Below are 27,715 nucleotides of genomic sequence, written 5' to 3'. Positions count from 1 at the left end.
AACATAAAATCAGTCATGTCATTTGCAGTTGCGTCCATCCCTTTCTGTTTGTATTTTTTTTTAAAGGTGATCGTTTATAAAGCTTTTCCTTGATGTCCAATGGTCATTTTGTGTTTGATTTAGGCTACTGTTTGCTGGATATAGCCTTATTGAGATAAAAACTGTTCATTAGGGTTCTGTCAAGAATTAATCAACTTTCTGCATTATTTTATCCCTGTTTAGGTCTAGTTTACATTTTCATCCTGACTTATTCTAATTTCCTCTCTTTGTTGGCTCCAACAAAGAGAGGAAATTAGAATAAGTCAGGCTGCTCACATTTTATTTTGAAAATCACGACATTGACACCTCGTTGCTGTCATGTCCAGCTTGACGCTTGCTCTCCACGTTAGGTCCAGAAACATCACGAGTATCGCAGCACTGTCCGTCCTGCTCCGGTCGGGAGACAACACAGCCACTGACTCAGGAATTGACTATCAACAAGCTAAAAGCCGGCTTCCGAGAAGAGCTCCTCTGGGAAAGGGGAAAAACTGGATATAGAGGGCAGAGAAACCGTCAAATAATTACTATTACGCTATTCATATTTTACAAGAGAGGTGATTTCAAACAGCCGTGTCCACGACAATAGCCTACTATATGTCAAGTGCGTTGAACTTTGGTCATATCGTGTGGTTGTTGTAGAGTTAGTAACTTTCTCAGGGGAAATTTCATGATAGGACCTCATTGGGCATTATCACGAGAAGACGTTTTCAACCGAGCATGTTAGTAGCCTACTGCATAAATAAAGCTTTTCTGCGGTACACCCACTTTACTGACAGCATGGCATAAGGCTACTGGAGACGTGCTGGTGCTTATCTAAAGTGCGCTTTCAAGGTTAGGCTAGGCTACTAATTAGGCAACGACTTTGATGTTGAATAAATGAGTAATTCGAAACTCTGTCAACGGTGTAAAACTGCAAAACTTTGAGGAGAAAGCTAGCATGGACTCACAGACTCACATATGAGTGAAGAAGACATTCATGGAGGGTCAGCGATGTGTCTCTGACCTTATGTCTGGAATGGAGCTCTTTTCCAGGATGCGAGTGCACTGTTGAATACTGTTAGTGGCATTCTTGCTAGGGAATAGTAGTTTAGTAAACTTGTTCTGTGTAAGTATTTTTTACCGCATAAACTAGCACATCAAGACAACGTATTTTAACCACGACGCCAAAGCCAACTGACTTCCCTCGCGCCCACACCATGGCGTCCAGCTCGCGGAGCCGCTGCCTCTGGTTGCTCTGGAGACGGACCTTCCTCGCGCTGTCCATGTGTGCGCTCGGGGCGCGTGGAGCAGAAGATGACAGCGCCTTCAATTCAGAGGTAAAACAGAGCGTTTGTTGGCGGCTGACAAGAGCGACTAAATAATGAGCGTGACTTACAGGCTTACCAGAGGTTGGATGCGTCTTTTATAATAGCAACTGAAACAGGTGTAACACTAAATGGCTCCTGACTTCCACAAAGATAATTAAGGTATTCACTAGCATTGCATCTGACAGAGTAGCCTAGTCCTAGCCAATGTGACACTTTGCTCAAGTCAATGAAATTTAAATAGCCACATTACATTGCTATTCAAATGTTAATAAGCAATAAACGGTAACACTTTTGATATTTAGGCCTAGACTACAGTACAGGCCTTAACGTTTATAGTTTAATGTGCCTTATTTCAACAAACTGTTAAGGCATGTTAGGCTATGTACCGTCTTGACCTGGTCAACTACAACCAAGCCAATAGGAATTGATGCAGTAGCCTATCCAGTACACTTTTATGTTACTATTATTATTAGGCCATCACTATTATATCCTATGCATTACTTACTTTGGCTATAGGTTGCAAAGTGTGTTTCATTGCAGTTGTTTACATAACAAGGCTTTCAAAAAAAGGACCATTTATTTTAGAGCATAATTATCTCTAATGTTTTTTGTTGGACCTCCCACCTCTACCAGTTATAGGATGCCTTATACATGTTTGGTTCTTCTGGGCTGCCTTATCACACCATTCTCAAAAACACCCGGTGGCATGTTTAGTAATCAGATTACACACTCACACACACTTGGACACTTGTAGGCTACACTAATCACTTCAGGATGCAGAGCAATTGTTTGGAAAACAGTTTTCGATCAACCATGTATCCTTGATTAACTATGCCGATACAGGGCAGGATCGTGATGCCCCCGCTCATTCCTCCAACCAAGATATCCAGTTGGACCTTTGATCTAAATTGGCACGTTATTCTTTGTTATGGTCGTAAAATCTCTTCCTGACCGTTACGCTATTTTTGTTCTCTTTATTTAGGCGTGTCAGTAGACGCCAAACTGTCTGAGTTATCCAGCAAACTTTATTCGTTTTATGAGATAATTTAAGAGATAAGAGCTGACAACTTTATAAGAAGATGATAAGTGGTTTGTTTGACTAGGAGAGAGGGAGAGAGAGAGAGAGAGAGAAAAAGAGAGAGATATACTGACAGACAGGCAGACAAACAGCTGGGTCATTAGAGGTGAGCTTACATTACCAAACTCAGTGACCAGGGGGTCCGGTTGTCTGTCATGTTACAACACATCCTGATGGGGTTTTAACATAGCTGGGGAGTGTGTGTGTGTAGGTGTGTGCAGGTGTGTGTGGTAGGTGTGTGCAGGTGTGTGTGGTATGTGTGTGCATGTGTGTGTGGTATGTGTGTGCATGTGTGTGTGTGTGTGTGTGTGTGTGTGTGTGTGTGTCTTAAGAGACAGAGGGTTTACAAAAAGTTCAGACTGATGAATTTTGCTAGAACTTTTTGGTAAATGTGTGTGTGTGGGTGTGTGTGTGTGTGTGTGTGTGTGTGTGTGTGTCAGCTCAAGTAGTCTCAATTACTGCATTACCCATGTCGTCTATTGCACTTTTGGAATGCTTCAGCTCTCCGAAAGTATCGAGTTATCTCGAAAACCTGTCATGTAAAGGGCACATGTGTTGTATTTAAATAACTAGGTGCTCAGAACACTGTCGTTTGCCTTAAAAGTTAAATTATGAAACAGTGTGAGAGTTGCCTTTACTTTGAGGTCAAATCTGCTTTCAGCTCATTTTCATAAAATTGAAATGGGGATTATGTTAAACGTCCATATGGCCAGGATGTATGCCATGTCATATATTGAGCAGCTGTGACCAAAGCTAAAAGTAAACATTTGTTTACTGTCACAAGAGCCATAATTGGCTTGAGGAGTTGGGGAAGCACATATTGTTATCCATCTAAATAGACAGGTATAGGAGCATTTGATGAACATAATCAACATATAGAAACAACATAAAAGGCAAAAATTGGATTGTGTTGAAACTACATTGTTAACCTATAAGGTCTGCTGAAATGCATAGTCTCAAAGTCAATCCGAGCCTCACTCTTCAGATGTAGTACGACCCCTGTGTTTTAAGCAGTCGGTCTGTGACAACTAAACTCCTACTCTGTCTGGACCGAAAGGAAGAGAGTGGGCATGCTGGAAGAAGAATGAATGAAAAAAAGAAGGTCTAGGAGTGTGTGACACGAATCTGTGAAATGTTGATTGATTTTAAGGGAAATGTCACACCAAGAGAAAATGGGTTGTGGAGGAGTAGTTTATGAAAGAGGGGAAAGAGAGACAGACAAAGGTTGGAGAGAAAAAGTTGACGGGGAACATAGTAGCGGTCACTCTCAGCTGTGCAGCATGTGATGGCTGAATGTGACAGCTGTTCTCTAAGTGGGACACGCGCACATACACACACACACGCACGCACACACACACACACAAAAACACACACACACTAACACGCAAGTACATTGTGCACAGGCATGCTGGGCCTGGGACACCAAGGCATCTTAGGAAAAATACAATGGACCCTCTTTGTCTGAAGAGAGGGAGCTCTGAGAGAAATACTTGTGGATAAGGGAACAAGTAGATGAGAGAGAGAGAGCTCAGAAATAAACATGAAAATGATAAGACAGGCTGTGTAGAGAATGCTAAAAGTGTGCAACAGCAACTTGTAGCTACAGCAGAGTAATACAGTAGCGAGGAGAGTGATAATAAGTGACTTATTGCAGCACATAACTATACAACTTCCTCAATCTGTATCCTTCTTGTATCCGTGTAATCTGCAGCGTGCCGTCTCTTCACATTCCAGCTGTCCCCCCCCCCCCTGCTCCCATGCCATTGGCTGTCTCAATGTCCACCAGGACTAATATTGCTACAGTGCAGGGACCAGTTTCTTTTCCCCCTGTGTTTTACTAAATTGTGTGTTTTCTTGACATTACATGCCTCTGCACATATGTGTCGATCATTGTCTTGCCTGCTGATGAAGAGATACATAGACTGTTGATATCTTTATCTCCATATGCGCTTCAAATTGAACAGATGCAATTCTCTTCCCACTGACTGCATTTCTGTCTGTCTGTCTCTCTCACACTACTACATTTTCTGGGTACAGGACTTTGCGGGGGTAAGAGATGGCAGCGGACCAAGGCTCAGAATAAAAGCTCTGTTAGTATCTTGGCTGACATTGTGGCGGACACACACACACACACACACACACACACACCCACACACTCCTGGCAGGTTTTACAACTCCTTGTATATTGCTTGGGTCTGGTTTTGGCAGGTAAGCTCAAGGACTCTTTGAAAGACCATTTATGAAGACAAGGCCTGCATGCACACTGCCCCCCCACCACCCCCCCCCCCCCCCACATGCACGCACATACATGCACGCACGCACGCACGCACACACACACACACACACACTGTTGTCTAACACTTGTTTTGTATTCAGCCCAGCTGATGAGGGATGGTGAGCGGCCAGACTGAAGTGCTTTACTGTTTTAGCCGATGGCTTTGACGGGTGACAGGGGGTTTACATGCCTCCATACATCTTTCCAACGGCACTGCAGCTCTCACCTTGTACTCCACTACGGCCTGCAGTATATACTGGCTTGGAAAGGGACAGAGCAAAGGGGTGTGTGTGTCTTTGTGTATATCCAGGCGTCCGATGTTGTCATGTTGTCTCTACACACAAACACAGGCATTTTCTTAAATTACTATTTCTGCAGCAAATGACAACTGGGGAGATGCAGAGAAGCTGAGAGCAAGGGGCTGGATTGTGAAAAGATGCACTTTGGAGATTTCACCAGAAAAATACATCAGCTTGTTTTTTTTTTCTTTCTCTAGATTACTTTTATTGGAATTCTGATGGGAATTGCTCTTTTTTTTACTCCACTGTTTATCCCACAATGTCTGCTGTGGTTGGAGGACAGTCGGTGGGTGCATTAAAGCAAGTGCTTTGTTTTCATCTGCAGGCAGCATAAAATATGAAAAGCCCTAGCCGACATGAAAGGACAATCAATACGGCTCATTACTAATCATCTCTTGGAAGATTTTCTGTCCTCTGTAGACTTGTTTTCTTGTCATTTAGGAAATGTATCTATTTTCTTCTATACCCATCTAGTGGAGTCTGACATGGCTCAAGTAGCATTTTGCACACAAAAAACGACTTCTATTGGAAAGTTGTATAACCATGTAGCTGTAGTGAGATGAAGTCACAATCTTCAGTATATTAACAGAAAACATGACAGGCGTAGCAACAGTACCTAAGGCGAGAGCAGGGCTAAGGTTTTATTGTTTTGAATAATTGATTCTCTCATGTTGCCGGTGATGTCTTCTTAGTTATTGTGTAGCAGTGAAAACATGTCTGCGGAAGTGATTTGAGAGGAAAAGAGTGTGTTGTGAACCCTGCCACATGTTTCCCTTTGCCTCGTCTGGGAGTTTCTGTGTGTGTGTGTGTGTGTGTGTTTGTGTGTGTGTGCGCAGGAGAGAGGGAGTATTTAGATAGTGTTTCAGGAAGTGCAAGCTTGTGTGTGTGTGTGTGTGTGTAGGTGGGCATGTATGGAATTGTTTGTTGAGTGTTTGGAGCTTTCTTATCTGAAGGCAGAGGTAGGCCAGGGTCAGGTCTCTACCTGCTCCTACAAAACTCACAGAGCTGATACAGCCAGCACATCACCGCCAGAAAGAAAAGATGGGACACAGTTGGGGTATAATGGTGAAATAATATTCTTTGTACCAAAATAATAGATGTTTGATTTACAGGCAATTAAGTAACGCTGTTGATATTCCTGCAGATAAATGAAGTGGCTTGTTGGGCATGAACATAGAAAATAGAGCAAGCATATGACTACAACAGAATATTAAAATCAGGTATTATTCCCCTTTTTCAAAATTAAAATAAATATCTTGACACAAACAAAAACGTGTGTACACATGTAATATAAAAGCTATACAAAAATATAAATGATTTTATTTACATCTGCGAGTGCAATAATGAGCTGTATGCACAGCTGAATCCCTACTTAGAGCACATCCTCTTAGTTCTGACAAATGTAACAGCGTGTTAAATACAAAGTGTTAACTTAATGTAACATAATTGAATAGGTGTGGAATCATAACTACAGTATGTGATCATATAATATGCAGGGATGGCAGTGGGCACAAACAGCTGCTTGAAGCACACAGCTGATGGGATGTTGAGGTGACGTGTCATCCGTTGAGGGGGTCATGATGATGGTGTGGTTGTGGGACCCCAGGACTGGACTGTATACCCTGGAGCCAGAGGCATGCTAGAGGCAGGGGAGGTGCAGCTGGTGCCATTGCTTCTAGCCTTAATAAAAGGGGGAAGGGCCGCAGAATGGGAGCAGAGATGGTGATGGTTGAAGATTGTGTCAAACATACTTCAAAATAGGTTTACGTTTACCTGCGACTTTGATGTATATACTATGCCCCTTTCTCGTATGCATACAAGAGCTGTAGGATCTTATCTGTCGAGGAAGACATGATTGAAATCTCCGCTGATTATTTTGACTTTTTGTCGCGATCATTTGTCTGAAGTATCGCAACAACAGTGTGGATTATGCTCTACAATGATGGAGATACATTACTTCACAGTGAGAAATAAGATCATAAATATACAGCAGGCATTGGTTCAACCCCTTTAGAGTGAATTAAAAGGGCAAAGACTGATGGAAGAACAGTTGTAAAACGTTCATCACCACATAGCAGACTAAGGATGAAACGGCTCTGAAGGTTTGACCTCCTCAGGTCAAGTGGCCGGCACTTTCAAAATTCACCATTGACCTTCTGATGGCCAGTGGATAAGACTATAAAAAACATGAAGAGAACGTCCAATCTTGCCTCACTGCACTGTGCCTTTGGGTAACTTGTGTTTTCACTATGAATGTTTGAATTTTGAAAACTTATCTGAATTTACGTCATTCAAATTTGAAAATATTCTTATTGTGGATATGTTTTAAAACTTTAAAAGAAAGCAGTGATAGCCTGCTCAAGATAATGAATCACCACAGCAATGTAAGGAATGGTCTAATGGTGGAGGAAGAACACAACTGCAGGCTAGGATTGTTTTTCTCGATCTCTCCAGGTTTGATACCTCCTGCTGGGCTGCTTTCTGAATGTCAGTAGCTATGCGTTAATGATTCATTCCTCTCATCAGCGGTGGGTGATTTCAAAGAGAAGAACAGGGCCCACATATACTACAGTTGTGTCGACAGAACAGGACACACAGGCGTAGGCTTAGCACCAGAGTAATTAAAGGAAGGTATGGGATACTTTTTAATACATTTTCATTGGACTGTTGGTACATTTGTCTTGAGTAGGACACGCATACAGCAAATAAACCCTTTTTCTTTGCCATATTTGCACAGGATTACTGTTACAGTGATTGGAATGTTGGCGATAACAGTTTATACATGCTCCTCAGTCATTTAACACATTGTTCCAGACAACCTATTTGCCAATACGGATACAATTTTTTCAGATACTCCACGAATACACCCTTCACTCAGGTCTTGGACAATGTCCTACTAGCTGGCATTGTGTACAAATTAAGTCAATGTAATCTATCCTGGCCGCCATAGATATTACCTGTAGCTGACATTACAACGGCAGATCATCCGTACCATTAGGAAAAGAAAAGCCTCCCACAAGTTCTTCCGTGACAGTTCCACTAGTGAAATTCCATGCACAGTAGCCCCGTATCCACAGACATTGCAACCAGAAAGTACTAAAATGATCAGAGGACCGAAAGAGTGCACTGAGAAATACTGAATTAATACAGTGGTTGAGTGTGCTCTGGGCGGAATTTAAATGACTGAATTCTCGGGAAAGTAATAACCTACCTCTAGAGAAACAAAGCCCATCCGCATTGGGGTGGGCGACTGGGCGGTTAACATCTCCACTAATCAAATTGGTGGGCAGTACATGTATGTGACCAGAGTGCTTATTATATGAATTATTTCATACTTTAGATGTGTGTGATGTATATGTGTGTTTGAGAGAGACAAAGCACGAGGTGAGTTTGTTTGTCATGGCTTGTAAAGGAGTGGGTCAGTAAATACAGATTATCAAGATTTTACATTGTGAAAGATGGGCGTAGAAACTTGGGACCTGACCCCGCACACTCTCAAGTTCACACAGCTTCATGCCTGAGCACACACATACACACTTAGACACACACCCTCTTACATTCCCTGCACCAACATGGGGAGTGTGTCCGTGTGTAGGCGTATCCAGTATCTAATGTTGGTCTCAGTGTGCGAGTGCCTGCGTGCCTGTGTGTGTGTGTGTGTGTATGCGCGTGATATTAGGTTTCTACATAACAGGTGGCATAGACTTTGCGTCATCTGTGATTGGGTCAAGTATCACATTTTCTCTCTCAAGTCTGTGATTAACCCCCAACCCCCAGTTGTTGTCAGAACGTTACACACACTTGTAAATAACATGTTTATTTTTTTTCTGTGACAGAATGAATGAAGCAAATACATTATCACTTATTTGGGGTTCTATAACATTTGTATAGGTCTGTAAAAGGGGCCAACTATGCTGGGTCAAAATGATACATACAGCAAAGTCAATATATGATTAAATGTTGCTTTTGGTAGCAGCTTCGTACTCATCACAGACCTGCTTTGTAGTGGTTCTCCTGACCAATGCTCTCTCAGTAGCAGATGATAGCTTTGTCCCCCCCACCCCCTCCAGATCCATGCAGTGAATCAATTGTGTCACACACTCATACTTAGATTTGGACAGTTTATCTTGACCTGTAGCTCCATTGAAACGGCTCAACGTGTCTTTTCATGACTAGTTCAAGCCAATCTGCTTCTTCAGATCCACGCTGATCTCGTTAGACTTTCCCATTGTAGCATCTGTGACTGAGTTTAGTGAGTGTGTGTATGTACACTTCTAACTATGAGTGGCCTGCTGCAACCTCCAAGAAAACATTACATGCAACGCAATACATCAGTAGAATACATTTTTAAAAGGCAATATTGCATCATAATACAACTTTTTGCATTCTTAAAATATCTGCTCTGCCAAGCCACATCCCTCTGATTTTAATGTCATGTATCCACAAAGCCCGGTTTACCAGTACAAATCTCTTCCATATCAAGTTACAGAAGCTAAGAACTGTGTGGTCCCAAGTGCTCCAGATCATTGATTGGAGCCTTGAACAACACAAATTGCCTATATGCTTATAGAGCAGCTGTTGCTCTCTAATTCCCTGGTCTTGACATACAGCCCCGGAAGAAAATTAAGAGACCAGTCTGGATTTTTCTTAAATCTTTACCTCTACATTACTTATTGAAAATGACAATATATTTATTGTGAATTTGGTAGAAATGTTGTCAGAAGTTTACATAATAAAATCAAAATGTTCATTTTACTCAAACATATGCCTCTAAAGAGTAAAACAAGATACACTGAACATTTAAAGTGGTCTCTCAATTTTTTCCGAAGCTGTAATTCATCTCCTGATTCTATAAAAAAGTATTTTACTTCTGAAATTGTATCCTGTATATGTAAAGTAAAAATGATGAGGATTAAAGGTTTGTAGTGATTGTGAACATATTCTGTCTTAGGCAAAATCTTTATGTCGTCATTGCTGTCAACTTCAGTAATGTATAACTAATGTGCGTCGGCATCGCATTATTTAAAATAGATGATACTTATTTCTGTCTGTGTGTTTCTGCCTGTGTGTGTGTCCAGTCATGGCTGAGGATGTACGGGTACCTGCCCCAGGCCAACAGACAGATGTCCACCATGCGATCGGCCCAGATTCTGTCCAATGCCATCAGCGACATGCAGAGGTTCTACAGCCTGGAGATCACTGGACAGATGGACCCCCAAACCATCAGGTCAGCATTATGCCTTCGAATATATAGACCACTCTCGCAGAGAAAAATATGGCCCCCAAACCGTAGTCAGAATGTTACTTTTTAGTTTAGCAAAGCCCCTGAACTGTTTGAATGGGATGATTTGGCCTAGCATTTGGAACTATGGCCTTTTTCCTTGGTAACTGGCTGCTGTTGAGCAAGGTGCCCGGTCTCCGTCGGTTGCTTGAGAGGCTCAGTTGCTTGAGAGACATCAACAAGAGGCGGAAGTAAGGGTGTTTCTCCCCTTATGTCCTCTCTTGGATGCTCGCACGCACGCACGCATGCACGCGCACACACACACACACACTCATTCATCGCTTTCCGGCTCCTGACTTGTTTCATCTCCATCAGTGCAATGAAGAGACCCCGCTGCGGTGTGCCTGACAAGTTTGGAGGCCAGATCAAAACCAACGTGCGGCGGAAACGCTACGCCCTCACCGGACACAAGTGGAACAAGAGCCACCTCACTTACAGGTAAGAAACTACTCGCACAATACATGCCTCAAAGTCCTTGTCATTGGTGCCTACTGTAAAACATTATGTATTTAAATTGGGATTTGAATTTATTCAGGTATTTTAAATTGTATTTATTGTTTACTAATCTACACAGGGATATGTTAAACTGTTTTTCTTTGTCTCAACCCCTCTCTGTTCCCACAGTATCCAGAACTACACTCCCAAGATTGGAGAGTATAACTCGTACGAGGCCATCCGGCGAGCGTTTGCAGTGTGGCAGGGCGTGACCCCGTTGACCTTTGAGGAGATCCCCTACCAGGAGGTCAAGTACGGCCGCCGCAAAGAGCCCGACATCATGATCTTCTTCGCCTCGGGTTTCCACGGAGACAGCTCTCCCTTTGACGGGGAGGGGGGGTTCCTAGCTCACGCCTACTTCCCCGGACCTGGGATGGGCGGGGACACTCACTTTGACTCAGATGAACCGTGGACCATAGGCAACGAGAACATACAAGGTACAGGGTTACTGCCAGTATTCATTTGGAATGTATTTTCTATTATGATTTTTTAGGGACGCTGGTCATTTTTCTTTGGCACAATCAAAAGTTCTAGATAAAAAATAATTAGTTTCAATGTTCTAAGTATTTTAAGCTAAAGCATTCCCCCTTCTAGAAAAGGTTTTGAGGACTTTAAAATGAAACAGTGTCTTGACTGGGTGTTTTGCTCACGACTTTAATGTTGTGTGTATGGTGTCCTGTTCTATAGGTTGTAATGGATCTATATAATAGATTGCAAACAGCTGTCTCCATCACTTTCCTCCACAACCTAACTAGAGTTGGCATCGCTCAGCTAGCTACATCATCTCTCATTTGTCAGGCTCTCCCGCTTCTCCGTTTACCGCTGTAAAAAAAGTTCAAAGTCGACACTTGGTGTGACATCAGTCTTTGGCCCAACCACTTGATTATTAAATTTACCCCCAATTACCCTAATAAGGCTTGTATTGACATACGCTCATCTACAAACTCTGTGATCCATGCACTGTGGTCAGTACAAGCTGTACTAAGCACAAACCCATGCACACTATTTATACTGTGCTTGTGTGCTTTTGAGGACTTCACTTTGTTAAAATCATTGCCAAAACCAAACCGTATCCCTCACCTTTACACTTTCCTTAAGATAAACCCCTAAACCCAATTACAACTCTGAACAACATTGCCCGGCAGAGAACTAATCATATGCACACACAAGGATTAAGAAAATATTTAATTTTTATGAATCTATACTTAGTCTTCAGAGCTCCTCTTCTGGCTGTGAACCCATTAACCCTGCTGACTAGAGAGGGATTTTTCTGACAATAGGCTTTCCTGCCCTGTTATCTTCATATACACAGCAGTCACACAGACAGATAAACGTTGCATGTGTGTGTGTGTGTGTGTGTGTGTGTGTGTGTGTGTGTGTGTGTGTGTGTGGGATGTTCCGGTGGGACTGATCACAGGGACGCTGGAATGCCACAGTAAGTGGGAGTGTGTTCCACTCTGTGGGGTCTTCAAACTGGTCTCTCTGTCGCACCACTCTACTTACACGGCTTAAAAGCAATGTACAGACAAATTACAATCGTGTCTGACTTTAGTTATAGACACGTCTCCAATTAGTTGAACTTGTCACAGATGTTGTAGTCTCCGATATACTGCAATGGCATTTTAACTGCCACTGCTGAAACCATAGTGCCCTACCCTTCGTGAAACCTGACCCTGGATAAGCGGTTGAGGATGGATGGATGGATGGATAAGAAGTGAGACTTGAAAACCCATGTCTAAGTATCTGGCCTGGCAAAGTGTCCTGAAGCATAGAACAGAATCAGCTCTGACCTATGACGTCCTCTTGGTTGTACTCAATCAACAGAATGTAGCGTAAGAATCAATAGTTACGCATATACAATATTAATATGCAACATTTGAAGGTAAAATCAAAAATCAATTTCTTCAATTTTTTTGTTGTCGTTGTGGTTACTGTGTTTTGTTTCCTGTTTCCTTGACCTCAGTTCCATTTGTTGTCAGTGAGTAACAATTCTGTCGGGCTAAACATTTGTGTTAAACCAATGTGAATAATCAGCCCCCCCCTTTTGGCACGGATGCTCTGACAAAAACAGCTTCTTACGCCTTATCCAAATAACTTGCCTACACACTCGCACACTCAAATGCACTTTACACAGATGAAATGAAATGCTGTGGTGGTAAAAGGTCAGTAGTTTTTGGTGGTCAGATGAGACCAATGTGAGTGAATCACTGGCAAAGAGGCAGAGCAGGCTTGGAGAGTGCACCTTGGTTGTTATGGTGCTGCTTATAGGTCTCACTGGGAGTCCCCTTCACTGCTGATGAATGAGGTATGAGAGACATGCTAAACAAGTGAACAAAGCTTCAGGGAGTTCAAATAGGATTTGAATGACTAAATATATATATATGTGTGTGTGTGTGTGTGTGTGTGTGTGTGTGTACTTGTACAAGGAAGTCAGGATTAGCAATGGCTGAACTTCTAGCTTTTGAAGTTTACTCTCGGTATTCTGTGACGACCTGAATGGTTGTCACAGTGACATAACAAAGGCCTCTTTATCTGCTCTGTGCTCTGTCTCTCTCTGCCACTCTGGGCTCACCCCTCTGCTGTTTTTCTCTCCTTCAGTGTTAGCTGCAGCTCTGTATGCCATGAGGACATTCACATGACTCTGAAATTATAGACAGTGGTGGGGAAGATGAACTGAGTGTACCAGTGTGTGTGTGTGTGTGTGTGTGTGTGTGTGTGTGTGTGTATGTGTGTGTGTGTGTGTGTGTGTGTGTGTGTGTGTGTGTGTGTGGGTGTGTCTGTGTGGGTGTGTCTGTGTGTGTCTGTGTGTGTTGAGGCGATGCACAAGGACAGCTATTCAAAAAATCCTTGCTTACCTTGCATACAAAGCTGTGACATCACCAATTCTGCTGCATGATAACTGGCACGACTTTGACCAATCAGCATGGGGGACATTCAGGCCAGAAAAAATGACTTGTATAAGTTCAAGGTTCACCAAGAGCTGGGTTCAGGCAACAAAAGGGGTATTGACTAAGGGGGGAAGTACCCACATGTGTGCTGGCTTCACTTGAGAGACAAACTTGTGAGTCAGTGTCTTTGGTTTTTGTCTGTTGTGTAGAGAGAGGCAGTTGATGCAGTGGTCAGTGTGTCACCGCAGTGGACAGCGGTATCCATTGATTTGGTCAGAAATGTTAGAATGTGTGCGTAAATTATATCAGCAATTGTCGACGGGCCTGTGTGTGGTTTATCGGTCAAATCTGTAGAGATAATTATTTACATCATAACGGGGGGGGGGGGGGGGGGAGACAATGGACGGCCATTATTATACTAACGCTCTCTGCTCTGTGTGACTTGCAGCTTACACAGTCCTAGTGTGCTTTTCACCAGACACACATGTATAAATGCAAGGGGGAATTCTCTCTTTCTTTCTTTCTTTCTACGTATGAAAAATGAAGCCCATATTGTCCACTATTTCCCCAGTCAGCTAACTTATTTATTTGCCTCATTGTATCTGTTTAGGCAATGACCTCTTCCTAGTGGCAATCCACGAGCTAGGCCACGCCCTGGGATTAGAACACTCCAACAACCCTCTGGCTATCATGGCTCCCTTCTACCAGTGGATGGAGACTGATGAATTCCAGTTGCCTGAAGACGACCTGCGGGGCATACAGCAGATCTATGGTAGGATGTGTTTTGGGTGAATCTCCTGGGGCCTGTTTCAGGTAGCTGGTTTTACATACTCTGGGTTTAACCCTGCGCTCTGAGTTGGTAAACTCAGAGCGCAGGGTTGATAAGCAACTCCGGGTTTTCGGTTTCAGAACAGTGGATCAGCGTTGGGTTTATCAACTCTGAGCGTGTTCACTCTGGGTGGAGCGTGTGCATAAAAGCCATCGTCAATGGATCGCTGATAACATGATTCACCATGGAAACAGAAGAAACAAATGATTGATCCTCCCACTTCTCCACTTCTCAAAAAAGAAAAAAAGAAATCTCCGCTCCTCCCACTAGAGTTAGAAATATTAACGAATGAGCTTATGGTAGCCTATGGAGAAGAATTAACGGGATATTGTCTCATAACTCTGATCTAATCTCCTCGGCAATTCAGAAAAAAAACAGAGCAAACATTTTTTGTCAAGATAATCATTTCGCTTCCGTATGAGAAGCCATAGTCTATTTTAAAAAGTTACGCATATCAGCTGTAAAGTAATAAAGCTGGCGCGGCACAGCATTGCTTACAGTGCCTAAAGCCTACTGTGCAGTAAACAGAACAGACTGTCGCTTCTTTTAAATGGGGAGTGAAATACATTAACGTCAAGACACATTAGGTGACAGTTTCCATTGAAGAGCCTGATTGATTTATTACCAGATCCATTTTCCTCAAGTGATCACAGTTTAAATTATTATATCATTTTTATATTCATATTAGGCTATTTAACGAGGCTCGTCTGTGACTTTAGGATCGCACAAGTGAACTACAACGATCGCGTGCAGCCGCAGCGTTACATGAATCCACCTGACATAAATCTGTTCAGTGGCACAGACGTTAAAAAACATACAATAGGCTACAAATAGGTTTATTAATCTGAATGTAGAGCATGTCACGATGTGTAAGGTGGCCGCCTATATGAACGGACCGAGGGCTGAGAACAAGGCTACTGATCAGATAAATGATTGGTCAAACGTAAAATCATCAGGAAATGATAAAAACATCCCGATGGAGATTTCTATGGAGTGATTTTGCTTCAAACTGTACAGGGACGCGTGTGACAGTGACACTCTTTCTTCTGTCGGAGCTGCAGCGTAAAGTGAAAACAAACTCGGGTAGGTCTAACCACCTATCCAGCAGGTTAGACCCACGGCGTATGTTGCCGCAGTAACTGACTCTCGGTTGCACTGAACCTGATACCTGAAACGGAAAACCCAGAGTTTCCACCAACTCAGAGCGAACAAACTCTGGGTTGCCTCAAAACCAGCTACCAGGTAGCTGGTTTTGAGGCAACCCAGAGTTTGCACATACTCAGTAGCTGCTACCTGAAACAGGCCCCTGGTGTCCAATGTGTATTTAGCATTGTTTGTACAACACGGTCGGCACATCTACATCAGCCTTTTGGTGATCGCACATGGATTTTATACCGTGTGCTGTACATCAAGGTTTGTCTTAACAATAGAATCAACAACCGAAACATTTCTTGGGCGCTTCTTGGGATTTTTCGGAGCTCCCGCGGCAGTGTCGGGGGGGCGACACCAGTTTGTAAACGAGTGCTGTCGAGCTGATACGCTTGATCAACTTTGTGTCGACTAACCGTTTGGCGATGGCCTTAATGTAACCGACATTCATTTATGAAAAAGTTTCACACTACAGCTTTAAATCATGACATGAAATGTTCTATGCCTCTGAGAGTTTCTATGCTCATGATTGACTTTCTTCAGTCAGCAAATCCTATTCTTCATCATGCACAATCTGGTAAAAAAAATAGCTTTAACCCACTTTGTCCCTTTAATCCCTTCAGGTCAGCCAGACAGCGGTCCCACCCGCGCCCTGCCCACAGTGACACCCCGTCGCCCTGAGCCCAGGCCCCCTCAACCCCCTCCAAGACATCCTGACCGGCCCAGGACCACCGACAGACCAGACCACTACGGACCCAACATCTGTGAAGGCAACTTTGACTCTGTCGCTATGCTCCGAGGAGAGATGTTTGTTTTCAAGGTAAGTGGCGCTATTAAACTCTGACTGCTATCTTGATTTAAGTTATGAACATAAAACATTAGAGGAGATACATGAACCTTCACAATGATTGTACAATGGTTTATTACGTGTCCTTGTGTGGCTTTGGCCGTGGCGCTGTCCAGACAAGTTAACTGTGTCAATAAATTAGTTGTTCTTCTCTGTAGAATCGGTTTGAGACGAATGGCGTGTGCGCTGCCAAACAAATGGTCTGTTTTCAATCAGGTCCTTGTGGATTGTAAAGCAACAGGGCGAGGGTTTTTTTTTTATGAGACGGAACAGTGTTAAAGAGGGCGGGGTGTGGTCAGGTGTTTGCCCTTAAATACTCTCTGGACCCACACAAAACATGAATAAGGGCTGACACAGCACTAAACTATTAGCAGGGATTTAACTGTCAATATGCTGTTGTTTGGGCTGTCAGTTGGGGTTTATTAATTATTGACTATTTAATGTCTTTTGATATTATGCAACTCAGCCCTGTGGTCGTTTGATTTGAGATTTGTTCGGTGACTGTCTATACATAGTACAGCTCTATAAAGTTAAGTATCAACGTCAGAGGTTTTCAGATATTACACAGAGACAGACAGAATGGCTAGGATGTGATTGGTGATGAGTGATATGACATTTATAGATGACTTCAAACAGCTGAAGATATCCAACAATATCAATCTATCAGCCACATCATCATAGGACTACAAATACATGGGAAATCACCTGGACAACAGACTGGACCGGAAATGTAACATGGAGACTGACCTACAGGAAGGGTGTGCAACAAGATGTCATATACAGTATAGAGTTTATACAATATAGATATATAATCAGTCTGTTGTTTCATTGATGATAAAGAAGGCTGACACTCTCACTTGGTAGAAACGGAATATACTTTGCATAAGTATCTTTTAATAAGTGTATAATACCTTGAAAATAAAAGTTGTTGTTTCTTGAGCAGAACGGAGGCCGCCATGTTGCACCGCCATGTTTCTCTAGTAGCACAGAATGGACAAACGCAACGATCTTACACATTTTCATGTACTGTATATAGTGAGTGTCTGCCGGAAATGCAAGTGTTGGTTGACAACGAATAAGTACTATGGAATAAACAACTAAATACATTTTCACCTCATCACTTGATATTGTGGAAAGACTTGAAACAGTGCTGGATTAGGCCATCTTAAGTAACAAGCTCATCTTCCTTGAAGGCCACCATAGCTTCTGTACATTCTCAGAACGGCTGTGGTAGACACGGAGCGTTGCAATTTTGAACTTTCACCACTAGGCAACACCAAAATACACATATTAATACTGCACCTTCAATCATTTAAGACGATTGTTTTTTGATTCTGTTATTTTTTGCCAATGAACAATGCAATTTCCCCTCTGGGTATATTAAGTATGTAACCGGAAGAGCATTTGCTATTGTGGGAGTAGTACATGACAGAGCCCTGTCCCTCGGAACACACAAAGATCAGTCTATGAATATCTGCTATCTCAGACTGTAAGTGTGTGTGTGACACTGACCAGTAGCTGTGAGCCTTGACGTGCAGCTGCCTGGACATGTGCTGTACACGGTCAAACAGTTATAACTGTGCTCTGGGGTTTCATCTCAGCCAGCAACCTCTGTTATTGGGTTTCAATCACAGACATGAAGCTAGTCTGGATAGCATTAGCCACTGTCCAAAATTAACTGTGTTCCTTGCCTACCAGTTGTTCGGGTGGAGGATTTTGGGGAGAAAATGGCAGTTGGGATAGAGATTAAAATTCAAATACCTCAACTGCTCCACTTGCTCTCCCTATGGTCCCTCCCTGACACGCTCTACACCAACAAAGTCGTGCCAAAGTGAATGAACAGTCCCAACAGCCAATAAGAACAGAGAATCTGAGCCTCGCTCTGATTGGTCAAAGTGTACATCTCATGTTAACTTTGACCAATCAGAAATCATATACCCCAGCTTTAATACAAATTAAGTGTTAAAGGTGGAGTCAGCGATTCAGGAGAACACTTTTTGACAAAATCACTTTTTGTCAGGATCAGTGACTCTGTAAACGCCACAGGCATGTTACTAGCTTCAGCGGGGCCCCCTTTGTTTACATACCTGTTTACAGAGCCTAGGCTTTGTTTTAACACTGGATTTTGTTCAGTTAACTCACAGTACAGACAGGTACCGAATCATGAGGAGATATTCACTCATTTTGACAAAAAAAGATGTTGACAACAAGCGCTCTCCAGAAGCTGACTCTACCTTTAATACATGTAATATGGACAACAAGCAATAGATAGGGGAAGTAATGCAATAAGTTGAATTGCTGCACAATGGTGATCTGTCTTTCTATGCTGTTGCTCTATGCGTAGGTGTAATTTGTATCACCTCAGCACCACTCTCTCTTCTCTCTCACAGAGACCTGTCCTTTTAAAAAAAAACAGGAGCGGCTCTTTCATTGACTGGCAGTATGTCTTCCTCTGGAGGGGCTGGACATAAAGACAACCAGCCGAGCACACTGACTGCTGTGCTGCTTGCTTTTTCAAGATTGAAACTCACACACTGAGAAACCTGCTCTTGTCTGTACATGCTGAGGACTAATATGGTCAATTCACTCACTCTTAATCTGGTTCCACACAAGGAGCTGTCAGAGACCACACAAATGCAGTGTGCTTCGGTTTTGGGGCCCTGTATCATCTCTCTCTCTCTCTCTCTCTCTCTCTCTCTCTCTCTCTGTGTGTGTGTCTTTCTCTCTGTCACTCTCTCTCTCTTTCTCTCTGTCTTTGTGTTTCTCTCTCTCTTTTTGTGTGTGTCTGTCTCTCGGTCTCTCTCTATCTGTATCTCTCTCTCAGCCTATGCCAGGTTGCCAACCCATCTCGTTGTGTTCCACTCCATACTCCGGTTTGCGCCGTGCTGTCTGCCAGCGCCCTGTCCCTGCGTGAAGGACAAAGCTGGGCGCGCGTGCCAGAAAAAGAAGAAGCAACTGAGCATTTTACCGTTACATTATCCAGGACAGGCAGGGCCACTGACTCACCACTTATGAATGGGTCTGAGGGCTCCTGCTGTAAATCTGTCCGCCGCTGTGCGTGTGTGCACAGCATATACAGTAGATAGTAGATACGAGTGTTCAAAAGCACGGGTGTCTTTCCGGGCTATAGGATCAAAATGTGCTACCAGTGATTTCCCCTTGCACTGCTGACTCGACATCAAAATTAATCAGTTATTTAAAAAAAAATAAGTTATCTATTGCAGCAGGTTGTGGTCAACAGAGAGAGGGGTTATAAGGTGACGTGATGAAGCCACCAGAGCAAAGAATGGCTATTAGTAGCCTCCTAGCGTTCCACTTTTGTTAGTTTATTACACTGTACGTTCTGGTCTAGTTGTCTTGTAGTACGCTTGACAGGAAAGCCACCAAGCATTACCACAGTGCTGTCTGACCTCAATGTGTTGAAATCATTCCACATTCATATGACCAGTGAATACCTTTCATACAGCAGCTACACTGTATATGTGCATCCTTTCCATCCTGAATGTGCACCGCAAAACTTCTTGTGCGTAGGAATGTTTTGAAAGGGGCAGTTAGATACACACAGAATGAGATATGATCAAGCCATATGTTTTGGACTTATTTGGGCATTGGTTTTTTACTTTGGATTTATTTGTAGGCTTTGGGTCTCAGCAAGGAATTCAGAAAGGCAGGGGAAAAGAAAAACTATGGGCTATTTTCGAGCTGTGTTTATACCTGATGCTAAGAAGTGATGCACACTCAAACCACACTTGTTATTTTTGTCCCCTCAGGGCCGTTGGTTCTGGCGGGTGCGAAAGAACCGGGTTCTGGACAACTACCCCATGCCCATCGGACACTTCTGGAGGGGTCTGCCCGGGGACATAGACGCTGCCTACGAGAGACACGACGGGAGGTTCGTCTTCTTTAAAGGTAAGCAGCAAAACACACACACGCACGCACACACACACACACACACACACACACACACACACTCACTCACGCTAGCACACAAAAAAATGTGGGCTAATGGCTGCATGCTCCTCAACACACAGAATATTGCTACTTTTTCGCTAATCGTTTTTGAAAATGTTTTGGCCCATTCGGGTGTAGGCTGGATAGTTGAATGTTAAAAAGTACTATAGTACTGGAAAAGACACTCAAAGTTAGTAAGTGTTGCCGCTCTATCCTCCCAAGGGAATAAACATACAAAAATAATCCTCTTCAGGTATTATTAGCTGCCACTTAGAGCATGACAAAATTCCAGTAGCAACAACAACCGCCTTTAAGGATATGCATATTTTTTTTTAAACAAGGGTACTTGCTGCCTAACAGCATGCAGGGAAGTAACCAAGTCTGTGTCACAGAGCGCTATGATGACAAACAACACACAAGTGTTTGGATTCAGTTTCCTGTGAAGCATGGCTGTTTACTCAGCCTGGTCGGTACACAATAATAGTTGGTTTCACTGGAAGCTAGAGCTGTAGCACAACATCCAGGTTTTTACCATAGGTTAGTATGTTTAACATATGTGGCACTGGGCAGAATGAGTCAGATCAGAACAGATTCCTTTTTCATCTTCATTGCAAATTCTCAAAGTCGTTCAGGGTTGTATCAAAAGCGTATGGAACATAAGTATAGTCTCCTGCATAGAATAAACCATCCACCATCTGGTTTTTCTCCTTTACAACCTCAACAAAGTTACAATGCTCCATGGTGATATCAAGCCGTCCTGTCTTAATACACTCATATTTGACCGTAAAACAGATTCTGGAGGATTTTTTTTTTCATCTCCAGCAGATAACTTTGAAAGATATACATTACCTCACCTTCTTCTTATGAACACATACGGTTCTACATAATGTATTCTGCATGCTAGAGGATAAATCTCTTTTAGAGCAGGTCATTATTTATACTGTGAGTCACAGTGAGGGGCAGCTCGTCTTTTATAACGGTGGATAAAGTTGTGGGATGAAAAAGAAAGAAAGTCGGTCTTTTTAATGCAGCCTGACTGTGGGAGCCACGGGCAGCTGTTGATGATGAGGAGGGGGAGGTGATGTCATCGGAGAGCCTCTCAGTGTGACACTTGGCCGAGAGCCATTAGCCAAAGAAAGAACAAGAGAGAGAGAGAGGAAGTGGATGGAAGGAAGGGAAGAAGGAAGGAAGGACTGAGAGCTCAAGAGAAGGGGAGACAAATGCAGCACATCTGTCAGCGTGAAGCCTTTCCCAATCTTTCTCCATTTGTGTTCTCTTGCGCTACAAGCAGGCATCAGTCATGGGCTGTGTCCCAATCCCCATACTTCCCTGATATATTTAGTATGGTGGAAAAAAATATTTAGGATGTCTCAATACATGTAGTTGGATGCAGCATGCTTAAAAAATACCCGTATGCCCTACTACAGTCGGTTCTGGATTTATTTAGTGTAGAAGTGAGCATGCTTTTTTTGGGCGATTCTGACCCACAATCCACTGTGCAGTGGAAGTGACGTCACATCGACGGAGCCTACTTGTGATAACAACCAGCAATGCAACAGATATAAAAACAAGAGGCAAGTTGAAGGCGCGATGATATGATAAAATAAATAGGTAAAAGTATGTTCCAATTGTATGCTTTGTGCATGCTTACTACATTATTTTTATGATCAGCTGGAGTATGTAGAAAAGGTCAAAAGAAAAGGTATGCCATTTTGTTCTGGCTTTGGGAGCTGACCTGTGTGATTTTGATGTAGACAAGTATTCCACCATACACCACACCTAAAATCAGTCATGGTAATGGCAGAAGACAAGCAGACCCACAACTATCAGAGCATACGTTATCCTATAGGGGAAGTTAGAATGGCCACTCCCCACTCCCTGCTGTGCCCAACCTAGTGTTTCCTTTACGAGGCCAGAGTTTAGTTGCCAGATATCGACAGTATCGTACCAAATCTACATTGACGTCATTGTCCTTAGTTTCCATGCACTGAACTGCTATTCCCAAAACGAAATAATTACATATAAGTGGAAACAGGGTGTGTGTAGTGTATTGCAGCACAGTATATGATATGATTTGTATATATATAGTGCATGACAGTGAGGACAACAGCATGGGTTGTTGTGAAGGGTAATCTCATGAGCTGGTGATGTCATCAAGAAAACTGTTGTATTGACTTCCATTCTCGGGAGTTTGAACTCCTCATTTCCACTTACCAACTGCCAAGAAAGCTAGTTTAAACTTGGCACACTATGTATTATGAAATTCAAACGGTTTGTTTAATGTGGATAAATGGACGGGGGGCCAGGGTGAGTATATGTATGGATATTGGATGTATTGGCCATCAGATATCTGGAATATCTGAATTTTGAAAGGTGTAATCTAGACATGGAAAGAATAGGAACATCCAACATTTTCACACGATCTCAGAAGTACAGTAGTATGCAGACCATGTTTTCATCCCCATTCTCTTACACAGCTGTTGTATTAACCGGAGGTTCCGACAGCTGTTTTTATCCCAAACAAGCCCGGACTGCAAATGAAAACACAGCATTGCCGGTTGATCCCATTAGAGAAACAACAGTTCCACAGCAGGAAGGAATCAAATCTTTAAGGTCAATGTAGCGCTGTGGTGTGGTTATATGGAGAGAGGCATGGAACAAGTCATGGGATTTTACATCGGGGGGGGGGGGACTGTGTGCACCGCGGGAACCCTGGGAAGCATTGCGTCATCCACTTTTTCTCTCCAGTGCTTTTATTTTGAAAGGAGCTGGGTTGATAGATGGATGGATAGGTGGGTGTGTGTGGGTGGGGGTTGATAGGGAGTTGTAATGGTGCCAGGAGGAAAGGAGTCCCCCCCCCCCCCCCCCCCTGTCAAAACTTTCCCTCTCTGCCAGAAATCTGCTGCTTTAGCCTGACATGAGAGACAAGCCGCTCCCAATGGATAATTACAAGCCAAACCCAGTCAATGATGTCGTACTCGCTTCTGCTGTTTTTTTTTCTGATCGCTTGCCAACAAATCATTATTGCATTCCATTATTTACAAGTGTGTGTGTGTGTGTGTGTGGGAGCTGGTTTGGTTTCTCTCATTTTTCTTTTGTTCTCTTTTCTTTTGTACCTCATTTAATTTCAGTTATTTAACATATTCTGTGCCAGCAAGCGAATCGCGCACGAGCAGGATGTGTATGGATACATCTGGTCTCGTATGTATTTGGACATGTGTGTGTGTGTGTAACCGAATGTACATGACATATTCATTATTATTCATATGTTTGTGTTTGTGTCTATGTGTGTGTGTGTGTGTGTGTGTGTGTGTGTGTGTGTGTGTGTTTACATTATTAAGATCATTCCAAAAGGGTTATTATGAGTGGGAGTGGATTGAAAAGGTACCATTGTGTTCACCATTAATCTCCTCTCCTCTCCATAGGAAACAAATTCTGGCTGTTCAGGGAGGCTAACCTAGAACATGGCTATCCACTGGAACTGATTGATTTTGGCCAAGATATTCCCTACGAGAGAATAGACACAGCCATCTGGTGGGAGCCGTCCGGCTACACCTACATCTTTCAAGGAGACTGGTAATTTAGCCTACAGTACATGCTGCAACATCACATAATATATATATTAGTATATTCTATATTTGTTTTGCAAATAATCTTTAATCCTGAATAAATCTGAGTTATTGTCTCACTCAGGATTAGTTGTAATCTTTCCAATAACACAAAGCATAGCTTATTAATAGCAAAGTATACACTAACTTTGTGTCAGCTGTACTAAGTTAGCATTCTAAGGTTTTGTGATAGTTAGTTGACAGGATATAGTAGAGGACAGTTTGAAGCTTTTATGGTAGTCCACCTGGCATTTTTATATTCATATTATCCAGACAGAGATCACATTATGCAGTAGAGATAGTATTGGTGCATTTATTATTTAACAGTTATGTGAACTGTACAAATGAAGTGAAAACACCTAAGCACCGCTGAAGAACATGCCGTATAACACACGCTTTTGCAAGGGAAACATATTTTTCACAATAGGAAAAATAATTACAGTTAAGGTCTGCAGATCTAATAAGCCCTCGCTAAGAGTAACAGTAGGACTGGGTGGTTTGCTTGTAGTGCATTTTACAGTGAAGAGATTGAAATGTTCTGTGGAAACAGCGCTGTTCTATACACACACACCATGTAGGCACAGCATGTACCGTGCTGCATGAGGAGTCTCTTCCGCTCTTGTTTAGACAGTTGATAAACAGTAACCACCGTGCTTTCCCGTTGCTGTGTTCAGGTACTGGCGCTTCAACGAGCAGTCCCGCCGCGCCGACCAAGGCTACCCCAAGAATATCAACGTCTGGGGATCCTCAGTGCCTTCTTCTCCCAAGGGGGCCTTCCTCAGCGACGATGGGGGTGAGGAGAGTGGTTTTCTCTGTGTGTGTGTGTGTGTGTGTGTGTGTGTGTGTGTGTGTGTGTGTGTGTGTGTGTGTGTGTGTGTGTGTGTGTGTGTGTGTGTGTGTGTGTGTGTGAGAGAGAGAGAGAAACGGGAAAGGAGGGGCTGGGGGCAGACAGAGACACAATTTGACACAAAGAATCCAGGCATGGTCATGCAATCATGAGGAGTCAGAGGAACATGGCGTGTGTGCATGTGTGTGTGTGTATGTGCGTTGGAAAGTGAATTTGAGCCAGCCCTGTCCCCTTTGTTTATTTTTCCATTAACACAACAGATTGTTTTATTATTAAATTTTTATTTTATTTGATGTATTCTCTTAAAGTTAATTGTGTTCTGCTGTCTTATTTCTTACATTCTCATTTTATTTTCATATTTATTTGTAAGACATTGTTGGAAGGAGCTTGGGGACAAATCATGAACTTTTGGGAAATAATCCCATGTCAAGTAATTCCTTTAAATTGCATCTCTTTAAATTGTCCCGTTCCCTGACTTCCTCTGCTCTCCTTTGCCCCCTTCCTCTCCTCCAGCCTACACCTACTTCTACAAGGGCTCTAAGTACTGGAAGTTTGACAACCACCGCATGAAGAGCGAGCCGGGCTACCCCAAGTCCATCCTGAAGGACTTCATGGGCTGCAGCGGGGACCTGGACCCGGACAGAGACACCCCGGACACCACGGACCCCGACGCCGGACGCAAGTACCCCGACGTCAACAGACCGCCGTTCAACCCTGACGGGGGACGGGACGGGGACAGAGACAAAGATCAGGACGGGACAGACAGGGACACGGGGAAAGGCACAGACACAGGCACAGACACAGACACAGACCAGGACTACAAGGAGGGCCGAGAGGAGGACACCAACGAGGTGGACGTGGTGCTGAAGGTGGACGACAGCGAGGAGCGCACCATGAACATCCTCATGGTCTCCATCCCTCTGGTGCTGCTGCTGTGCATTCTGGGATTGATCTACGCCATCATCAACACGCTGCAGAGCAAAGGGGCGCCAAGGCTGCTGGTGCACTGCAAGCGCTCTCTGCAGGACTGGGTCTGAATCCCCCCGTCATGACATAAGGGGGGGGAGGGGGGAGGGGACACTAGAACTTTGAACAAAAAAAAAACAATATTGGACCTTTAGACACAGCGCCTTCCCATTAATCCAGCCCTCTCTTCCCTGTGATACTGTGGAGCCTCAGTGGCTTCTTCTGCACCTCTTAGTACTTGTATTAGTAGATCCAATCCTGTACTAATTCATACACACACAAACACACAAGCATAAATTATGTCTTACAAATAAGCCTTGTTTCCACTGAGCGGTACGGTGTGGGACAGTACAGCAAGCATCCATTTGTGTTTCCACTGTCAAGGATGAAAGGATACCAAAACAAGCGAACAGTGTCGCACCTATTTTTGACACCCTTTCGTTAGGATACCAAGCCGTCCCAAAGGGTCGGTTCCCTTCCGAAACGTGCCGAACCAAACTGTGCTGCGCTGCTCAGTGGAAACGATGCAGTCCTGTACTAATTCATACACACACAAATGCAAGAATACATTATGTCTTACAAATAAGTACATACCCCTCCCACAGACACACACACACCACCCTAACTTCCTCCCATCTCCCATGGTGCTCTACAATGCCTTGACTGTAGTCTATTTATATGAGAGAAGTTTGCACATTGTTTTGTTTTTATCTCGTTATTTTTGTTTCGGTTCATATTGTGTGACTTTTTTGTTATTGTTATTATTATTATTATTTCTAAACCAGGAAAGCCGTTCCATTCTCTGCCCCGCCCTCCTCCTTCCCCCATATCTCACTAGGGGCTTTTTTCACTAGCCGATAGCCCTACATCTGCTCATGCTATCACAGTTGCCACTAAAGAAAGAAATTGTTAAGGAAATAGAGCGATTTTTACACGGACCACTATGCTCCCAGTAAGTTCCCTTATCCTCTGTTTTTTCCCCCTCTGCCTCTATCTCTATCTCTTCCCTTTTCTCTGCAGTACAGTATGTCATTGGGTGGGTGGGAGGGAAACAGGTTTGGGACACTTGACTCTAGTTTACATTGCGAGGTATTTTGGACGAGGCTGCGGTTGTAACTCTGAAGTTTGAATCAGGTTTTTTTTTTAAGTGGCACTGCTTTGACTTGAAAAGATGATTCCAGTTTATTACAATTTGGATCTTATTTTTTAAAGGTAATTCAACATTAATAATTACACTGTACTCATCAAGGTAGTTGCTGAGATCTGGGAAAGTACGATTGACATTGATGGAAATATGTTGACGGTGCAGGATTTAATCAAACAAATCCTTATAGACAAATGTATTTGGAGGACAAAATAAAGACAGCCAGTAAAATATCGACTGTTGATACAAAGTAGTTTATTGACCGCTGTGTAAACAATGAGGGATTGCTTATGTTTGGGGTGTTCTCACTTTTGGTTTACCTTTTGGATTAGATCATCCTTATAACATGGAGGAATATGCTTATTGACTTCTCTGTGGACTGTAAAGGGACAGGATTGATACCACTCTTATGTCCGTACACTGAATATGAAGCTACAGGCAGCAGGAGATTTGCTTATCTTAGCATAAAGACTGGCAGCGGGGGGGATCAGCTGGTGAGGCTCTGCCAGCCACTCCAAATTGTAATTTGGTATCAACAATGTTTTATATCTCGTTTATTTTAAGCCGTTGTAGTACATTTTGACGCGCTAATTGGCAGATTTTTTATTTTATTTTTATTTTTTTTACGGCTCTGACTTCATATCCAGTGTGCAGACACGAGTATCCATCTTCTCCTGTAACTCTCAGCAAAACAGAAAATGAGCCTATCTCC

General features: G+C 43.1%; 1 protein-coding gene across 1 annotated transcript; it reads left to right on the top strand.

Annotated features, from left to right (window-relative positions):
- Window positions 1–477: 477 nt before the first annotated feature.
- Window positions 478–26,871, top strand: mmp15b (matrix metallopeptidase 15b). The gene is made up of 10 exons (XM_080025777.1): window positions 478–1,355; window positions 10,077–10,225; window positions 10,595–10,717; window positions 10,904–11,211; window positions 14,273–14,434; window positions 16,264–16,460; window positions 20,258–20,396; window positions 23,864–24,014; window positions 24,721–24,839; window positions 25,407–26,871. The coding sequence occupies exons 1-10, from the start codon at window positions 1,236–1,238 to the stop codon at window positions 25,928–25,930; spliced, it is 1,992 nt and encodes a 663-aa protein (XP_079881903.1). The 5' UTR covers window positions 478–1,235; the 3' UTR covers window positions 25,931–26,871.
- The last annotated feature ends 844 nt before the right edge of the window (window positions 26,872–27,715 follow it).

This window comes from Ammodytes marinus (genome assembly GCF_949987685.1).
Source record: "Ammodytes marinus genome assembly, chromosome: 1".
NCBI classification, from domain to species: domain Eukaryota; kingdom Metazoa; phylum Chordata; class Actinopteri; order Uranoscopiformes; family Ammodytidae; genus Ammodytes; species Ammodytes marinus.
Note: the sequence above shows the minus strand (reverse complement) of the source record. Positions and strands in the feature narration are given on the sequence as shown.